General features: G+C 43.8%; 1 protein-coding gene across 9 annotated transcripts in view; it reads right to left on the bottom strand.

Moving 5' to 3' along the window:
* Positions 1-17,783, bottom strand: part of cno (adherens junction formation factor afadin) — a 585,480-nt gene that overhangs the window by 343,358 nt on the left and 224,339 nt on the right. For all 9 annotated transcript variants that reach the window (XM_071673965.1, XM_071673968.1, XM_071673973.1 and 6 more), the window contains one exon: positions 16,732-16,846. In XM_071673965.1, coding sequence (XP_071530066.1) covers positions 16,732-16,846 — 115 coding nt within the window. The remainder of the gene's footprint in view (positions 1-16,731; positions 16,847-17,783) is intronic.

Genomic DNA, 17,783 nt, shown 5'->3' with positions numbered 1-17,783 from the left:
CAATTCCAACCAAGATGTCTAATACGAGCGACTGTGCACTTGAACTTACACAAGCAAAATGAGGGTGATCCGTGCTTGAACTATAGCGAGACACCGTTCAAAACTTGAGCTACTTCCAAAAATAGTAACTCCCTTTGCATTATTACCGTCGGTCTGACCGACTGGGTGAGTGAGCAGTCGAGAAAAACGATTTTATTTTCTTTTTTTCTGAGGCTCAGCTCCCGGTCTCGGTCCTGCTTCTGGGACCTGTGTTTTATTATTCAGGCAGTCGACGTATAGACGTGTTCGGACCATCCCTCACACAGACGGGAACATGTCGCGATGGAGCCAATATATCTCAACGAATCAGTCCGACTCTCTGGCCAGCTGCTGGCTCTTCCAGGATCGTACTTTTTACATATTCCCCGATGTTCTTCGTACTACCCTAAGCTCATTGCTACATACGTAATCATTTTTTTTCAGTTTCCCTTCATTATTCATATTCCTTGTAATCATAATAAACATCTTATGTCCCCTAATGTCTTCATCACTTACCCTTTCATACTTATTCTCCTGCTTACAAATCATCTTCAAATGTTCAGGTCTTTGCACACAATTTTCCTATAACTTTACCTTGTAGTTGCATCTGACCTCCTCCTCCCTAGAAACCTCTAAAGTGGTTGACATCAAATCCCTTCTGAACATGGCTTCCACCCCAGCGTCTCCAGCCGTGTGATACCTGACATCATGACACTCTTTTCCCTTAAGTCAAAGACCACAAACAAGGAGAGAAATCCTCGCTGAGGATTTACTTGCTTCAGTTCCATCACAAACACCTCTTCGCACCACAACACCGGCCGGCCTTCTTACCACTCTCTCGCTCCACTTCCTGAACGTTTTCTCATGGTGAAGACGTGTTATCCTTATTCTTTCTCCCAACGTGTAACAAGAGTCAAGCTTACCATCTGTGGCGGCAGCTACTGGGTTGACTGACGAGAAAAATTCTACATTTATCATTTGCCATCCATCGTTACCTCGATGTATCATCTGGCAACCGTCTGACTGTTCTTTCTCCATGGGTCTGTCTTTCTCTTATCTATATTTCCCCTGCATGTGTACACAGTGAGGGTGTTATTCCGAACATTTTTATCACACTGGTTTCTGAATTCTCCGGTTTCTGAATTTCTCTAGCGTTAACTGAATTCTCCGGTGGTAACTGCATTTACTTCCTCTTCGCTGCGCCTGTTCGATGTGTCCGCGACTCTTGCTGATATACTGCTGCCTCGCGTCCCTCTCGCCTTAATTCCAGTTGTGCTCTCTTGTTCTGGACTGTCTTCCAGCTCCACATTCACTATCAACGTCGTTAACAGCCTCTTAGGAATCTATAAACAGTTCTTTCAAAGTGATCAGATCCTCTGTTGGTGCTGTATCCCACTCATTTCTCACAGAATTCCTTTGCACACTTTCCTGCACCTGAATTTTGCTCCTCAGGCGAATGCGTGCGTTCGTGCGTGTAGACTAGTGATGATAAGCAGGCGGTGGTAACAGCAACACAAAATAGTCTGAACTCAAGTGTTGCACCTCCCGTGGCAACACATGTGCCAAACACAGTGAAAGGATCATCCGTCTGCTCCGGGGCGTCATGACCTCCCCACACGTCTGGCCTTAGGAAAAGACTTCGTCACTCACGAATCGATAGCTATATTCATCTGCCACATAAATGTCACCCACAGTGACTTAACATCCGACCATAATGTCAGGAGAAACCTGACTGTTACATCTCGCAGTTCCAATATAAGGGACCTTTCAGTTCGCACGCAACACGCAGAATCTTATAGCACTGTCTGGAGCCCGGTAGATACCCCTGGGTAACGTTCTGACTTCAACGGTAAAGGCAAGCCCGGATTTCACCTTGCCCCGCACCCTACTCCCTGCATGCTAACCACCTCCGTCTTCCACTCCAGGGAAAACGTGTACAGCCACACCGCACAAGACATCAGAGGAAACAAGGATTAAATACAAAACGCTGAAGCGTGGCCTGGTGTTCCTGTGTGAAGGTGCAGCGTGGCTTGAAGCCTCCTCAAGTACCCTCCAGCTCGGGGTTTCAATCTTTTCTTTGGAGTCTCCCACTCATCGTCATATGGCGTGTTCTGAGACATGTTACTTGGCGACGCCTCGCTCCCTCTGGTCACCCCCCCCCCCCGCGCCTCAATGGTTCAAGACATCTGTGCATCTGTTCATGCTGCAGGACTCTCTCTGGCCTTCTGGACTGAACACTGAGGATTTTCGGTAGAAGACGTCTCCAGCCTCTGCACTGGTGAAGCACTTTCTTCTGCGATCATGATCCAAGTGTCCACTCCTCCACTGTTGCTCCCCTTCCCAACAGTGGTGCTCCCTGTAGCCTTCCAACAGTGGTGCTCCCTGTAGCCTCCCAACAGTGATGCCCCCTTTACCCTCCCAATAGTGAAGCTCTCTATAGAATCTCCATCAGAGACCCCCTTGCAGCGTCCCAAACAGTGACGTCCCTTGTAACCTCTCCAACAGTGAAGCCCCACGTAGCCTCTCCTACAATGATATCCCCTGCAACCTCCCACACAGTACGTCCCCTTGCAGCCTCCCCAACAGTGAGTCCGGTATAGCCTCCTTAACAGTAAGTCTCATCTAACCTACCCAAAAGTAAGGTCTTCTTGCAGCCTCCCCAACAGTGAGGGTCCTGTGTAATCTCCCCAACACTGAGGCCACGAGTAGCCTCCCTAACAATGAGACTATCAGCTCTTCCACGCTGAAGGGACCCATTACCCTCCTTGTCCTAATCACACACCACAGCTTCTCACATACTAAGCCAACCTAACATCCCTCCTGAACTGGAGTACTCTCTGACCTCTCCTACTGAGGGCCTGCACAACCTCCTCTCCCATGTCCGGCCAGTTCCTGCGACACATCACGACCTCTACCTCGACACACTGTGCCGTCCTCTGCCCTGTGTTATCATCCTTCAACCTCCCTCATGCAGGACGGGGTCTCCTAACTTCTCGAACGAAGTAACGTTAACCTCGATAAAAGACATGCGTACACTGCTTATACAGAACTAACAAAATACGCTCTCTCTCTCTCTCTCTCTCTCTCTCTCTCTCTCTCTCTCTCTCTCTCGACATCCGGGTTTAGGAAAATTGTTGAACCGCGCGACAACAGACTCTTCCGAGAACTCTTATACGCGTCCAAGGTCTCCAGCACCTGTTCTCCGTCAGTTCAAGGTCTCCAGCACCTGTTCTCCGTCAGTTCAAGGTCTCCAGCACCTGTTCTCCGTCAGTTCAAGATCTCCAGCATTTGTTCTCCGTTAGTTCAAGGTCTCCAGCATTTGTTCTCCATTAGTTCAAGGTCCCAGCATTTGTCTTCCGTTAGTTCAAGGTCTCCAGCATTTGTCCTCCGCTAGTTCAAGGTCCCAGCATTTGTTCTCCGCTAGTTCAGGGTCTCCAGCATTTGTCCTCCGCTAGTTCAAGGTCCCAGCATTTGTCCTCCGCTAGTTCAAGGTCCCAGCACCTGTTCTCCGTCAGTTCAAGGTCTCCAGCATTTGTCCTCCGTTAGTTCAAGGTCTACAGCATTTGTCCTCCGCTAGTTCAAGGTCCCAGCATTTGTCCTCCGCTAGTTCAAGGTCCCAGCATTTGTTCTCCGCTAGTTCAAGGTCCCAGCATTTGTCCTCCGCTAGTTCAAGGTCCCAGCATTTGTCCTCCGCTAGTTCAAGGTCCCAGCATTTGTTTTCCATCAGACCAGAAGAAGATCCCCAGCAATCGTACTCTGCCTTTTACATTTGCTCTCCGTATCACGGTCGTCTGAGATATGTTTGCCGAGTTTATAGGTCTTTTTAGACCTTCTGTGAGCCAAGGGTCATTCTCCTACTCCAGGTTTTGGTCCAACAAAGACCCGTCTTTTTTTCTCTCTCTCTTTCTCATGCACGTCTACCGAGATCTGTCTTTTCTTCCGAGTGAAGGACCTTCGTGACTCGACCTCTTGGTCAGTGTCCTCCTACAGCCATTGTATGGGTCAAGGGCCGGACGCGTGGGGCCTCGCGGTGATGCCACTACACAACCACATCTCTGAAGAGGATCCCCTCAAGTTTACACAGGCTCTTACATCTCTAGAATGACACTGGGGGAGAAAAAATTATATAAATCCTCAAACATGGTGTCGGTCCTATATCTACAGCTTCCTGTACATCGGATTTCGTCTTGCATGAGTCCAATTAAACCCCTAAACTCCAAATACCACAAGAAACGACGGGGAATAAATAACCACTGTACACCACGTTCATGACCCAAGCTGACGGAGAGTCAGAGGAAGAAAGTAATTACTGATACTTTACATGTGGTGGGAGGTGTTGTGCCGCCTCCCACACCATGACGCACCCATCACACACACACATGGTAAGACAACACATACATCCTCACCTGTAAGAACGTCATATACGTCTCCGAAGAACATCCGATGTTGAACTTATGGTATGCTAGTAACAGCATTAAGCTCCGGACGTACAGTACGTGAGTAACAGCATTATACTCTGGACGTGCGAACCGTTAGTAACAGCATTACGCTCTGGACGTACAGTACGTTAGTAACAGCATTATACTCTGAACGTGCGAACCGTTAGTAACAGCATTACGCTCTGGACGTACAGTACGCTAGTAACAGCATTATACTCTGGACGTACAGTACGTAACAGCATCATACTCTGGACTTACAGTACGTAGTAACAGCATTATACTTTGGACGTACAGTACGTGAGTAACAGCATTATACTCTGGACGTACAGTACGTAACAGCATCATACTCTGGACTTACAGTACGCTAGTAACAGCATTATACTCTGGACGTACAGTACGTGAGTAACAGCATCATACTCTGGACTTACAGTGCGTTAGTAACAGCATTATACTTTGGACGTACAGTACGTAACAGCATTATACTCTGGACGTACAGTACGTTAATAACAGCATTATACTCTGGACGTGCGAGCCGTTAGTAACAGCATCATAGTTTTCACATCTCATCTAACACATCATTAACGTATCACTGTCGCTATTTTCTTCCTTCCGCACTGACGTAAAAACAAAAGGAAATGACATAGTCCAGCCTGGCCAGTGTGTCTGACGTACCCCAACCTACGGAGGACGGGTGGTGATGACTCCTCATTATGGACCTGTCCCTTCCAGTCCTCCTCCATTCCTCCTGATATATATATATATATATATATATATATATATATATATATATATATATATATATATATATATATATATATATATGGACCAGGCACCGGCAGAAACATACAGTATTCACGACCATCTCAGATGAAAGAAAAATGAAAACGAGAAAAAAAAAAATGAGGCTAATTCGAGGTTCTCAGGCGTTTGTCGAGACAAGAGACTTCATAGCTCACAGTGTGCAGGAGGAGGGAGGACTCCGCACCGCACAATGTTAGCCTCATGGTGTGCCGTGCCGTGCCGTCCGCTGAGGCCGGGATGTGATCTGATCTGCCCCGGCGTCCCCGGCAAATCTATTGTGCACCCAGTGCTCATCCTGGGAGCGGTAGCGCCAAAGGGTTACAGAGGGAGGGAGGGAAGGGTGTTGCTGTTGCTGTTCACCGCAGGTACTGTTCCTCAGGCTGTCCCAACATACGACCAACCCGCCGCCTCACACTCGTACACTCTACTTCCTGATCTTGGTCATGTAATGGTGGCGTTATGAAGGCCTTACAGATGCGGCACTACGGGGGAGGGGGCTGATAGCTGGGAGGACAGGGTGCTCTCTCTCTCTCTCTCTCTCTCTCTCTCTCTCTCTCTCTCTCTCTCTCTCTCTCTCTCTCCTCGTCACCCGCGAGCATGACGCACGCCATCATCTCCCATCACCATCCTCACCATCTGTGAGCATGGCGCACGCCACCATCTCCCATCACCATCCTCACCATCTGTGAGCATGACGCACACCACCATCTCCCATCACCATCCTCACCACCTGCGAGCATGACGCACGCCACCATCTCCCATCACCATCCTCACCATCTGTGAGCATGACGCACGCCACCATCTCCCATCACCATCCTCACCATCTGTGAGCATGAGGCACGCCACCATCTCCCATCACCATCCTCACCATCTGTGAGCTTGGCGCACGCCACCATCTCCCATCACCATCCTCACCATCTGTGAGCACGGCGCACGCCACCATCGCCCACCCAACTCAGTACACGACATCTACGACTTACACTAAATCAGACAGAAACAAAGGACTGCTGAGAGGCACGACCGGGAGGAGGAGGAGGAGAAGGAGGCACAGGCAGAGGAGGAAGTAATAACAACAGGAAGAGAGGAAAGCAGCAGGGGGTGGGGTGACTGGGGGAGAGAGAGAGAGAGAGAGAGAGAGAGAGAGAGAGGGAACACTGGTAAAGAAACAGAATGGCCCTGACACACACACACACACACACACACATATATCTGTTAGAAGTGCCAGGGGAAAGATGTGGCAGAATAATTTGAATTACATCAATACGGGACCTTAGAAGGCCACAACCTACAGATGTACAGTCAACGTGGTTGCAATCCTTGAAGAAAAAGAAAGAGACTACCTGAAGACCAGCCATGAACAGTACTGTTAACTATATAAACGCAAGCAAAGCCCTATACCAAGTGTACAGATCGTTACAGCTTGACACAAAAGATTACTCTGACGGTTCATACATAACTCAAACGTGATGCCACAATATCCACAAACTCTGCTACGTAACCAACACGGGTTCCCACGAGGGGTCCAAGTTGCTCCGTTGGGTCGTTCGACGACCAAGCTACTGAAAGCCGCGGCCCGGAGGCAGGTAGTCATTCCTATACTGAACCATTCCCCAGTCCCCACACACCTCGCCTCCAACACAATCCTGGTGGTGCTGCGTGCACATGGTACAAAGTGAGGCCCTACGAGACATCGCGAATTAAAACATAAAATCGCCCAACGTCAGAGACACCGCAGAGCATCAGCAACATTCATGACTTTAAGTAAAGCTAAACGGTAAAGGGTTCAGGGAGGCAACGTTGACAATATGGCAGATGATAACGGAGACAAACTACACACATTTGGGAGACCTCGACAGCAGCACGAACATGGAGAACGGTGATTGCTTTTGAAAAACTACTGAGCAGAATTACATTCTTCCTTGTGTTTTTTTTTTCTTCTTCAGACAACCCAGTCGTGGGCCAATCAGGTCTCCTGTTGTCTGTCTTTCTCACGTAAACCTAAACACACTTGGTTCCTCCGGAGCCTTAAAGCCTTGAGGGAGGCTTCGGTTTTCAATCAATATACATAATGAACAGCTGCTAGGCTAACTCAGGTAGTCTTATCTCTAAAGCAACACACACACACACCCCATCACACTGTAAGTCTGTCCGGAGTAAATAAGTAAAGAAGCAGTAATACGTATCCAGCAAGCCATCCACACACTTCAGTCACCCCCCAACCTACATCATACATCTGTGCTCTCTCTATCTGTGTAACTTCTGCTTCCTCGCTGTGTCTTCCCCTGTGCAACCCCTTCCCCGCACCCATCCAATATAAAAGTGTATCCTGCTCCAGGAGGAGCGCACCTGACACCCACCCATTACTCCGGGGGAGAGTGCCGTACCCTCAGACACATCGCAAGTTGGTAATTAAAGAAGGGGGGGGGGGAGGGCGGGACGGCAGAGGCTCTTGGTGTCTTATCATTAAGTGCAGTGCAAGTGGGAGGGAGGGAGGGAGAGAGAGAGAGAGAGAGAGAGAGAGAGAGAGAGAGAGAGAGAGAGAGAGAGAGAGAGAGAGAGAGAGAGAGAGAGAGAGAGAGAGAGAGAGAGAGAGAGAGCAATGGGTTCGTGGCCAACGAGAGAGGGAGACACAATAGCCATTATAAAGAGAGTGTGGCGTTCATCAGGGCAAGGTATAATGATGACAACAGTTAACGAGGCCCCGCCAGTGATACCTGCCACACCTAGTCTGCTCCTCCTCACCCACTCCTTCCCTCCCTCCCTCCCTCCACCCAATTATTGCTCCACCCTCCCCTGTTCATCACAGTTCCTGTGCCGCTCCCTCGCGCATCTCTCGCTCTCCCGGAGGGAAAGCTCTTGCCTTTGACAGGCTTAAGGGCGGGGACTCAGGGTCGAGCTGCTGTTCTGAGGACACTCCAGCAATGTCATCCCCAATCTGCTGGCTAGCTGACCACATTGGAAAGTCACAGCCAAGCACCTCCTCCCCAAACACAGGTCAGCCAATTGTCTCCCCCAAGGGACAGCATACATCACCAGCTGGGGGAAACCCTCCTCCCAACCATGGCCGCCATCCATCTGTCTCCCCTTAATTACACCAGCTGGGAGAACCCTCCTCCCCAACCACCATGGCAGCCATCCGTCTGTCTCCCCCAGGTGCAGCATGTATCACCAGCTGGGGGGAACCTGGTCCCTCCCCGGGGATATAACTCAACCTGGATCAGCCAAAATAACAACTCCACCATCTTGCCAACTTACATCACAGCGGCAACATCTCATCTGGCCATCGCTGGTCGTATGATCTTCATTTCTTACATTACCGACTCTTCATTATTATCAATGCATGAAAAAAATATTACAATCATTACTGTTGCTGCTCTTTCATTATAATTAACACTAACCATTACTTCCCTTGCCTGTATTCAGAATCAATATTTTTCGTTATAATATTTCATTAGCACCAATTCACACCTCAGTATTCCCGTCTCTATGTTCTCCCTTATCCGTTTCTAACAAAGTTAGGCTGGTCTGTGGGTTAGCAGGTCGGTTAGTTGACTGTTTCAGCTCGAGGTCTATCAACTGGCAGGGTTGATAGACCTACACCAACGTCAACTGACATCCACTAACCGACAAATCTTCAACATCTTTCTTAAGGTGTTGAGGATCATGCTCAGACCACACACTCTCTCACGATTCCCGAGGCCTGATGTGAGCGTGAGAGACACGACACCAGGACCCATGCAGCAGCACCAACCTACCACACTCACGGGGACACATCCACACCAAACCAGTAATGAACATCTTCACTTACCGTGCAGTCCAACAAAAACTCTCATCTACATACCTGGAACAACAGAAAGAATAAATAATTAGAAACGAGTTTACATACACATTTTCTTCATTACCCATGTGACTAAATGTGACTAAAATTACACTTAAATTATATTGGCGTTGACCGATAGCTCTTTCAGCAGGTAAATCATGTCAATATTAGTGACTACACACACACACCAACAGACGTACTTCCTAACAGACTCCCTCACTAACTACTACTAACATACAGGTTTTATATTGTAAGCATCGACAATCTCTGGGAGGCTGGTGTTCGTTACACATTTAAGACACTACTTTACAAATCAGGAGGGAAAGTGGTGTAAAAACAAGTTCACCTGATATAACCTCTCATTGTGGTTCTGTAACCTGAGTCCTGACAGGCTCCAGGACATGGCGTGAGGATCAGCTAGGTTCTGAGAGCACCAGGGTTCGCTATAGCTCACCTCTGCCCCGCCGGGGGAGAACACCCACGGAGGTGATTAGGGTAAAAAGGCGACATGACAGTCTCACCCCAGTAACCTTTCTGGGCCCGAGTTTTGGCTCTGGACGACAAAACGCATTTTATCTTTATCTTCCAACTCTTCCTTGCATCACCACAAAATTAATTCAAGATGCCTTTTTTCTTTAAAATCTAATGTCTCTTCTCAACATTACAGATTCTTCATTAATATAATGTGTTAACAAAAAACACGGGGGTCGAATCTGTGACTCAACACACGCATCTGTCGGCTCTTTGCGTTTCAAGGGAAGGCGGGGCGCTCCCCTTACGAGTACCATAAACAAGCTATTTTTGGGCGAGTTCACAAACTTGCCAATAATATCCCTCCCCCCTCCCCTCCAACCACCATCACCACCCCGTCCCCCCCTCCCTGAATATTTCACCCACGCTAGTTTTCGTCACGGGGTCGGCTATGAGCTGTACCGGCCGACGGCACCACAACACTCCCCCCATTCCTGCACCACTCCGGCTATAGAGGCCGTCTAGATGTGTACGCTGCACACCTTCGTTAAAACTTCACAGGGGGGGGGGGGGGTAATCTACGGCCAAAATGGGTGTATGTGTGCCTGCAGGAAGGATTGGCCGGCCCGGAATGCTAGACCATCAATATCACTAAAACATTTATCGTGTAACCTATATCCACCCTATCCCGCACAAAACACTTTTTCCCCAACGAACCTAAAAAACAGAAAATATTTCAATACACTCTGTTCATCCTGACCAAACCTACGTTACTCTGGATGATTCTGATTATATTCTGAATTTGGTCAGGCTGAAAGAGGCGACATCAGTATAATAACATTTATAAAAGTTTTGAATCCACCGCAACATCCCAAAAATCTTTACGGCCTCAGGAGCAACTAAACGCTGCACCCTCCCTGCGCAGAAACCCCTCACACCTACCCAAGACTGAATTATGGGACTGTGGCAAAGTGTGTCAGAGTTACCGGTAGTCTTGTGTACTGACCGAAACATTTATACCTAAACCTATATTTATACCATCTTTATCCTTAAAGGTCAAGCCAAAGGAAAGGTCATCAAAGAATCGTACCTTCGTACACACAAGTCGTGCACACCATCCGTGCTGAACAGGTTAAAAGGCAAAGACTTTTTTTTTAACAACGCGCAGTAAAATGCATGAGAGAGCCAGTGCTCCCAGACCATCAATCATCATCAACAACGAGGGAGTATTATGACTAGAACCTTTGGGGCGAAGGACATGTTGCATACATTGTCCAGCGAACTGGCAAGAGCCAATGATGTGGAGACGAAAGGAGGTAACATGACAGAGATCGGCAAGGCTCATGACCACACTCCACCCCCAGAGCCAAGCAGGATATTGAAACTTCGACACACAGAAGACACGGGAGGTACAGGCTCTAAGCCAGAACAAAATACAACAGGGATAAAATGGAAAAATGTTTAAAGGTTACTTTCAGAAAGGTGTTAGAGTAAGCAAGCTTCAATTCTTTCATGGGTTTTAAATGAAAGTCACCTGCCTTTAATATAACTCCCTCAACCCTGTACCTCGGCGAACACAGCTCTATGTAACGTAAGTAGGGAAAGTGATTAGGTAGGACCATAAATCTCCCATCCCATGCACGGAACCTGATATATGTCTTTGTGGTCCTATTATACTTTGATCATATATATATATATATATATATATATATATATATATATATATATATATATATATATATATATATATATATACAGTGTGTTGCGTGTATACTGCAACAACACAAATTACGGTCTATATATGACAGTTATTAGCATTTACACACAGAAAACGATGCATATAAATAACACATTTAATTGTTTTATTACATGGCAGGATAGTCTACGTTTCTTCATTCACTGTATGTGTGTGTGTGTGTGTGTGTGTGTGTGTGTGTGTGTAGTAGGGAGAGGGAGTTTTACACTCGTTAAGCACCATCTCTTGAACTTTCTCTGCTATCATTCAACTGCATCAACTTATGTATGTCATCATCCACAGTTACATAGAGCTGTGTTCGCCGAGGTACAGGGCTGAGGGAGTTATATGAAAGGCAGCATTTGTCTGAAACATATACGTGCCGCCACCAGAGCCTAGTCGAGTATGCCATGTCGGGCAAGGTTTCTAGCAATTTGCAAGCAACGTACTGAATGAAAAACCTAAAGTTGTCTTGGAGTAAGGACTACGCTAACGCGGGAAATGGCAAATATGAAAAGAAAAAAAAAAAACTTCCATCATAACCTGAGACACAACATCAATCTTCTCACAGTACTCACTAAACAAATGTAGGTTTTTCGCTCAATTATTATATCGTTCACCTACCAGTTAAGTGGAATAGTGTCAACGTAACCGGAACACAAGATTTATTCTGGTGATACCCTATTTTCGAATCTTTCCAGCATATTAAGCCTTATTAAATGCATATGATAATCCTCGAGATGAGGTTCATGAGGCTTTATACTGTACAATGATATCTTTTTTTGTCTAACTTGAAGGTCGAACAACTGACTTCTGAAAACGAGTTTTGTTAGAGATTTTTATTTTCTCTAAACACAGATTATACCAAAATATAAAATTTACTTTTCTTACTGTTAAGGTCTGCTTCCGTACTGCTCCACTTCAACGCAAATCATTATTCTAAGCCTAACTGGAACTGACGCATAAGTAAAAACATTTGCTTTAAAATATTTTGGTATGAAAATGCTAGTAATTTTCAACGCTGCACATGATCGAATTCTTAACGGGAAAAAGATAGTCTCCAGAACTTTCACATAAGAAAACTGACCATCTGAGATCAAGTACTTAAACAAGCACAACCTCGGAAACATTTGGCCTTCATTCTCATGGGTGCTGCTAACATGTAGAATTTTTTTTTATTGCTTATAACCCGAGTTTCTAGTAGAATGTCAGAGCCTAAAAGAACCCACTGGTGCATAAATGTACAATTAATCCTACGTCGTACAAAAGACAAGATCACGTTACACAGAACGAACAAAGCCAGAAACTATTTGCAGATGACAATGCTAAAAGCATGAGAGGTAAGGAATGAGCAGGATCGCATCAGCTTCCAATGCCAATCAGAGAAGCTCTCCCAAAGTTCGTCGGGTCCGTGGCCGACCGAGTTCAACTCGACCAAATATAAAGTATTGAGGATCCGTCCCTGCAATTGGAGGCCGAGACTTGACTGTATTCTGGCAGGAAACAAACTCCGTAAACTTGCATGTGAGTGAAGAAAAGGGGGCTCGAGGGTCGACGTATATATAGCCCAGCTATCTCCAAAAAGCCGACAATAGGAAATTTGTTAAAGAGGTAATTCATCTGTTCGTATTATCAAAATTGCATGAAATACGGATTAAAACTTATATCAGACTTCTAAGAATGTACTTGAAGAAAGAAAAAAAAAACGCATTATTCCCGTTTCGAGTGTCCAGAGAAGAGAATTTTGTTATGTTACGGTAAGTTGGGTTAATAGGTTGAGATGGTATTTCCTACGGTTTTTGATGACTAACGAACGATTCTAATCAACTGTCATTTCTACAGCATATCACATGTTATGACTTCCCTACCCCCCTAAAACTCCGGTTCCCACTATGGGTCCCTTATTATCGTTAGACAGATAATAAAGGTAGTGAGTGAATGACTTAGACAACAAAACAGATCAACAAAAAAGTCAGAATCATGTAAAACACATCAAAGGCCATCGGGGGAAAAAAATATTCAACTTCCAATCACGTGGATATTCGGGTACGGCAATTTTACCGAGAAAAAAAAAAAACATACATCTATCAGAGAAGATTCAGTGAAGGGGCAACAAATATGGTGGTACCTGAAATAAAAGTGCTGTGATACAGGGAGAAAACGGAGGCTTCAAATCTATCCACGATGGAGGAGGGAAGGACGAGAGAACAAAATATTACACTTTCAAGTTACAGAATCAAAGTGACGATGAAGTTTTTCTTTTCAATCAGAAAAGTTCCACGATAGTTAATGGCATTTACTTTCTTTTGTAAGTTGAAGACGAATATCTACAATAACAAAAGAGAGGAGTGAACAGACTACGCTGTGAATGCAAACAGTAAATAAATATTTAAAAGCTGTATGATGGAAATCTAAGATAGGGCCCCACGGGGGTAGAACATCCCACTCGTACTATACGACCTTTGAGCTCCTGGCGACGTAGGAACTTTCGATCAATATCGCGCTCCGTCACTGAACAAACTAACTTACAGCATGAATCATTTATTCTAACGTTCCCAATGAAGTCTTCTCTCTCTTCCCTCCTCCCGGTCCCTACGCATTAACCCACACATCAAAACGAGCGGTTACAAGATACATGGACTCGCGTACCGAATCTAACGTTAACCAGAGAATTTTTTTTAAATGGGTGGGACTGTGTGTAAAAGAGATTTATATAGCGTGCGGAATTTAGAAAGAAATATATGAAATAAAAAAAATGGTGTTAGCGGGGAGAAAACTGTTCTCGTGTCTTCTAAGCATCATTCAATCCCTGGTTTAGCTTGAAAAGTTTCTAAATTCTCCCAGTTTAACAATTCCAACTTGTTTTGTTCATGACTACAACACACTGTATTTCATTTTGCTTTTTATGTGCACACTAAATTTTCATAATCAGTTTTCTGTTTCTAATGATGAAAGTTATTATCATTCCACTCATCACTCGATATGCAATAATATTTTAATCAGCGCAACCAAATTCCAGCTCTTCACTTGTGATAATTCCTGGATCTTTAACTTTCTTTTCCAACTGACCCCTCATAAGCTGTAGCTATAATGGTGCCAATCTTACCATGTTTTCTTTTTTTTTTTTTTTACTGGTTAGTGGTGCCAATCTAACCATGTTTTCTTTCTATACTAGTTGGCCAATTCCCACTTAGCAAAATAGCACCAGGAACAGACAAACAGCCTCATTTGCTCACATTTTTTTATGTATCCAGTAAAATGCTACAAAACCTAAGTTTCCTATTCACAACCAAACCCCACAAACCTATCTGTGGTTTCCCTTACCACTTCACATATCCTGCTTTAGCCCAACAACAGCATATAACACCCTTCTTTTACTCTACATATTTCTCATGCAAATTCTTCAAACGCCTGGTCCACAGATCCTCTACCAATCCTAAAGCCATATTGGTCCTTCCCAGTCAGATGCTCTGTGCATGCTACCACCCTCTTAAAAGCCACTCTCCCATAAAACTTAAAAGAAACACTTAGCAAAATTACACCTTAATAATTAAGCATTTCCTTCCACTGATTCTAGTTATTTAAATCTTAATGAATTCTTGCATTTTCCTTTATAATCCTGTGCTTTCCTAATATTTTAATCGATTTGGTGTTATCTGCAAAGCATCATACTATGTTTTCTTTGGTCTTCTTTTCTAAATCATATATCATTATTACAATCAGTATAGAGGCAAAAGCTGTTCCCTATAGCACCCCTATTAAAAGATCTTTCTCTTCTGACAGTTCCATTTCGTAATACAGTTAAGTGCTCTGAATTTTCTGTTTATTAAGAACTGTTTGATCATCATCCTATTTCATCTTTTATATTGTTTTACCAATCAAATGAGTAGGATTCTATACTGTAACTTGTCAAATGCCTTTGCTGAGTTAAGGAAGACAGTAGCCATTCTCATATGTTGCATTATCGCTTCATATATGCTTTTGCAGAATACCAGCAACTATGTTTGCATACTTTTCCCTAATGACAAATTCATGTTGGCCTTCCTTAATGTTTTAAGTGTTTTAGAATATGCTTTTCATAATGCTTTCGAATAATTCTCATACACATGCTGTCAAACTTAAATAAGCACTGTATATTGTTTCAAAAGTAGCTTTGATCCTTCTTGTGTACTGGGGACACATGTCCAGTTTCATAAACCTCCATTGTACTGTTCTCATCAAGGATCTTTCTCAGCAGCTGCATCTCTGGTTTTGCTACCATCCTCTTTGTTTTCTGTTGCTATTAAGTGTAACTTTTAGTTAAACTTAAATTTGTGATGACATTCTCATCTAACTGATTAAATATCTCATCATCAATATACTTTGTTTTTTGTAATGAATACAAACATTAATCTTTTAGCATTATGGGTATTCTAGGGGTCATTTCTATATTCTTTTCCGAGTATGAATGGCCAACTTTATTTGCAATCTTGACATTTACCTTGTTCACAGATGACAAGAGTATTTATGAATTTTTATACATGTTACAGACTGCTTTCATTCATTGTCTCTAGTCTGGTTTTCTATCAGCAATACTAATTTTTTCAACCAGCTCCTCTATCCTCTGTTTACTATCCGAGATCCATGTTTTTTCTTTTTCTATGCTCTTTTTATGTTCATCTACTGCTCTCTGTCCTTTTATATCTTTCATTTTCCTCTGATTTTTTTCTTTAATTAGTAGTATATTGCTAACTACTTCTTCTGGACTTTCATTTAAATTTGCAGTACTGGTGCTCACATCACCTTCATATTAAATTCTATTCTGGTTTAATTGTGTTATCCTTTTCGTTATCAGTCTTTTGAGTATTCTATCAAAATTGAAATTTTGGTCCAATGATTCATTTACACTGTCATTAACCACCACATCTTTTTCTTCTTCCAAATCCAAGGATTAAACTGTAGTTACTTTCATAATATTTGGGTTGGAAATACAAATCTTATTCATTTCAACAAGAAAACTACCAAAATCAAGATAAAGTTATGTTTTGTTGGGTTCAATGAACTATAAATGGCAGCCAAAAGCCACATATGCCTGGTTTCAGAATCAAGTTCATCTACTTATTTATCTACTAACATGATCCCAGGAACAGTCTCCATGAGAGACCTGGTATTACTTAGGACTTTTCTACAGGCTCCTGCTGTGCAATTTCCAGTTGCAGGGAAATGTAGACTCCTTTGGAAAGACAAGCTCTTTCATCAGACTGTACTCCCAATGATACAGCCTCACAAATGGTGAATTTTCACTCACAGTATAACATTAAGCAGGTGAAATCAAGTAATACCAACATTAGGTTCAGATAAACAAAATGTACAGACAAAATTTTGTCCAAGTAGCAGCTCACACAAACGACAGGATAGTAAAATATAAATCAAATTGATGAATAAGTAGAAAATTCAGTAGTACTCACCTCTAGATGGTGGGTGATTCATAAGAATGGCTAATGGGCATTCATCATCATCAAGAATATACTCTTTTTGTGGGGATGTGGCTCCACCATAGCCATCATCATTTCCAATGACAGTCTGAAAAAAGAATTGAGTGATTTATCAACTAAAAAAATTATCAAGATAAAAAGAAAAGAATCCCAATCACATGCCTTAAGCCAAATTACTAAACCAACATCCAAAATCTGTGACAATTGTTTTACGTGACAGTGTTTGGTCTTACAAATTATGCCTCAGGACAGAAGGTGAGTGAAACGAGTCTTTCTCATGATTTCATGAAACAGTACATTAATAGCAGACAGCCATGGATTGGATGAGTATGAAGCTATTGTTTGTTTATTCCTGATGCTACTGTATTGAAGCAGGAAAGGCAAGTAAAGAAAATACCATTATCATTATTACTATATGGTGGAGGTGAGGGTGAAAGTTTGCAGAGGCTTTCTGAAACAAGAAAACAATATTGGTGGGAAGAGGGTGAAAGCTTATGTGAAGAGACATCAGGAAAGACTGGGTGAAGAATGATAAAATGTAAGAGTAAATGAAACTTGGGGAGTTGATTATGATTGGAAGGTATTTTCGTAAGCAGTGCTTACTTGAGAAAAGTGTGTGGCAAGCAGAAGGTGGAAGGTTGGCATGTGACAAAGGGTATTGGGTGGTGGAATGGGGAAGTTATGTTACCAGAGAGAGACAAACATGGGCATTATCTGCAGGAAAGGGGTGAAAGTAAAGGGAGATATACAAGAGAAAACAGAAGGGGGTCAAGAGGAAGTAAGAAAGTTAGTAAGAAGTGAGGTAAGACAGCATCAGCAACCTTCAAATACAAGGAAATCTTTGGGAAGGAGGTTAAGTGTAAGGACAAGAATATAAACGGGAGCATCAGTCAAAGGAGCAGACAGAGAAGTGATGACAGGCAGTGATGAGGTGAAGATATGGAGTATTTTGTGAAATATCAAAAGTGCTGGATGATACGGTGGCAGTACTGTGGTGTTTGGAATGTGAAGATACCACAGTTTGG

Source organism: Panulirus ornatus, chromosome 19, assembly GCF_036320965.1.
Source record: "Panulirus ornatus isolate Po-2019 chromosome 19, ASM3632096v1, whole genome shotgun sequence".
Lineage (NCBI taxonomy): Eukaryota > Metazoa > Arthropoda > Malacostraca > Decapoda > Palinuridae > Panulirus > Panulirus ornatus.
The sequence above is the reverse complement of the archived record's forward strand: the minus strand, read 5'-3'. Positions and strand labels throughout refer to the sequence as shown.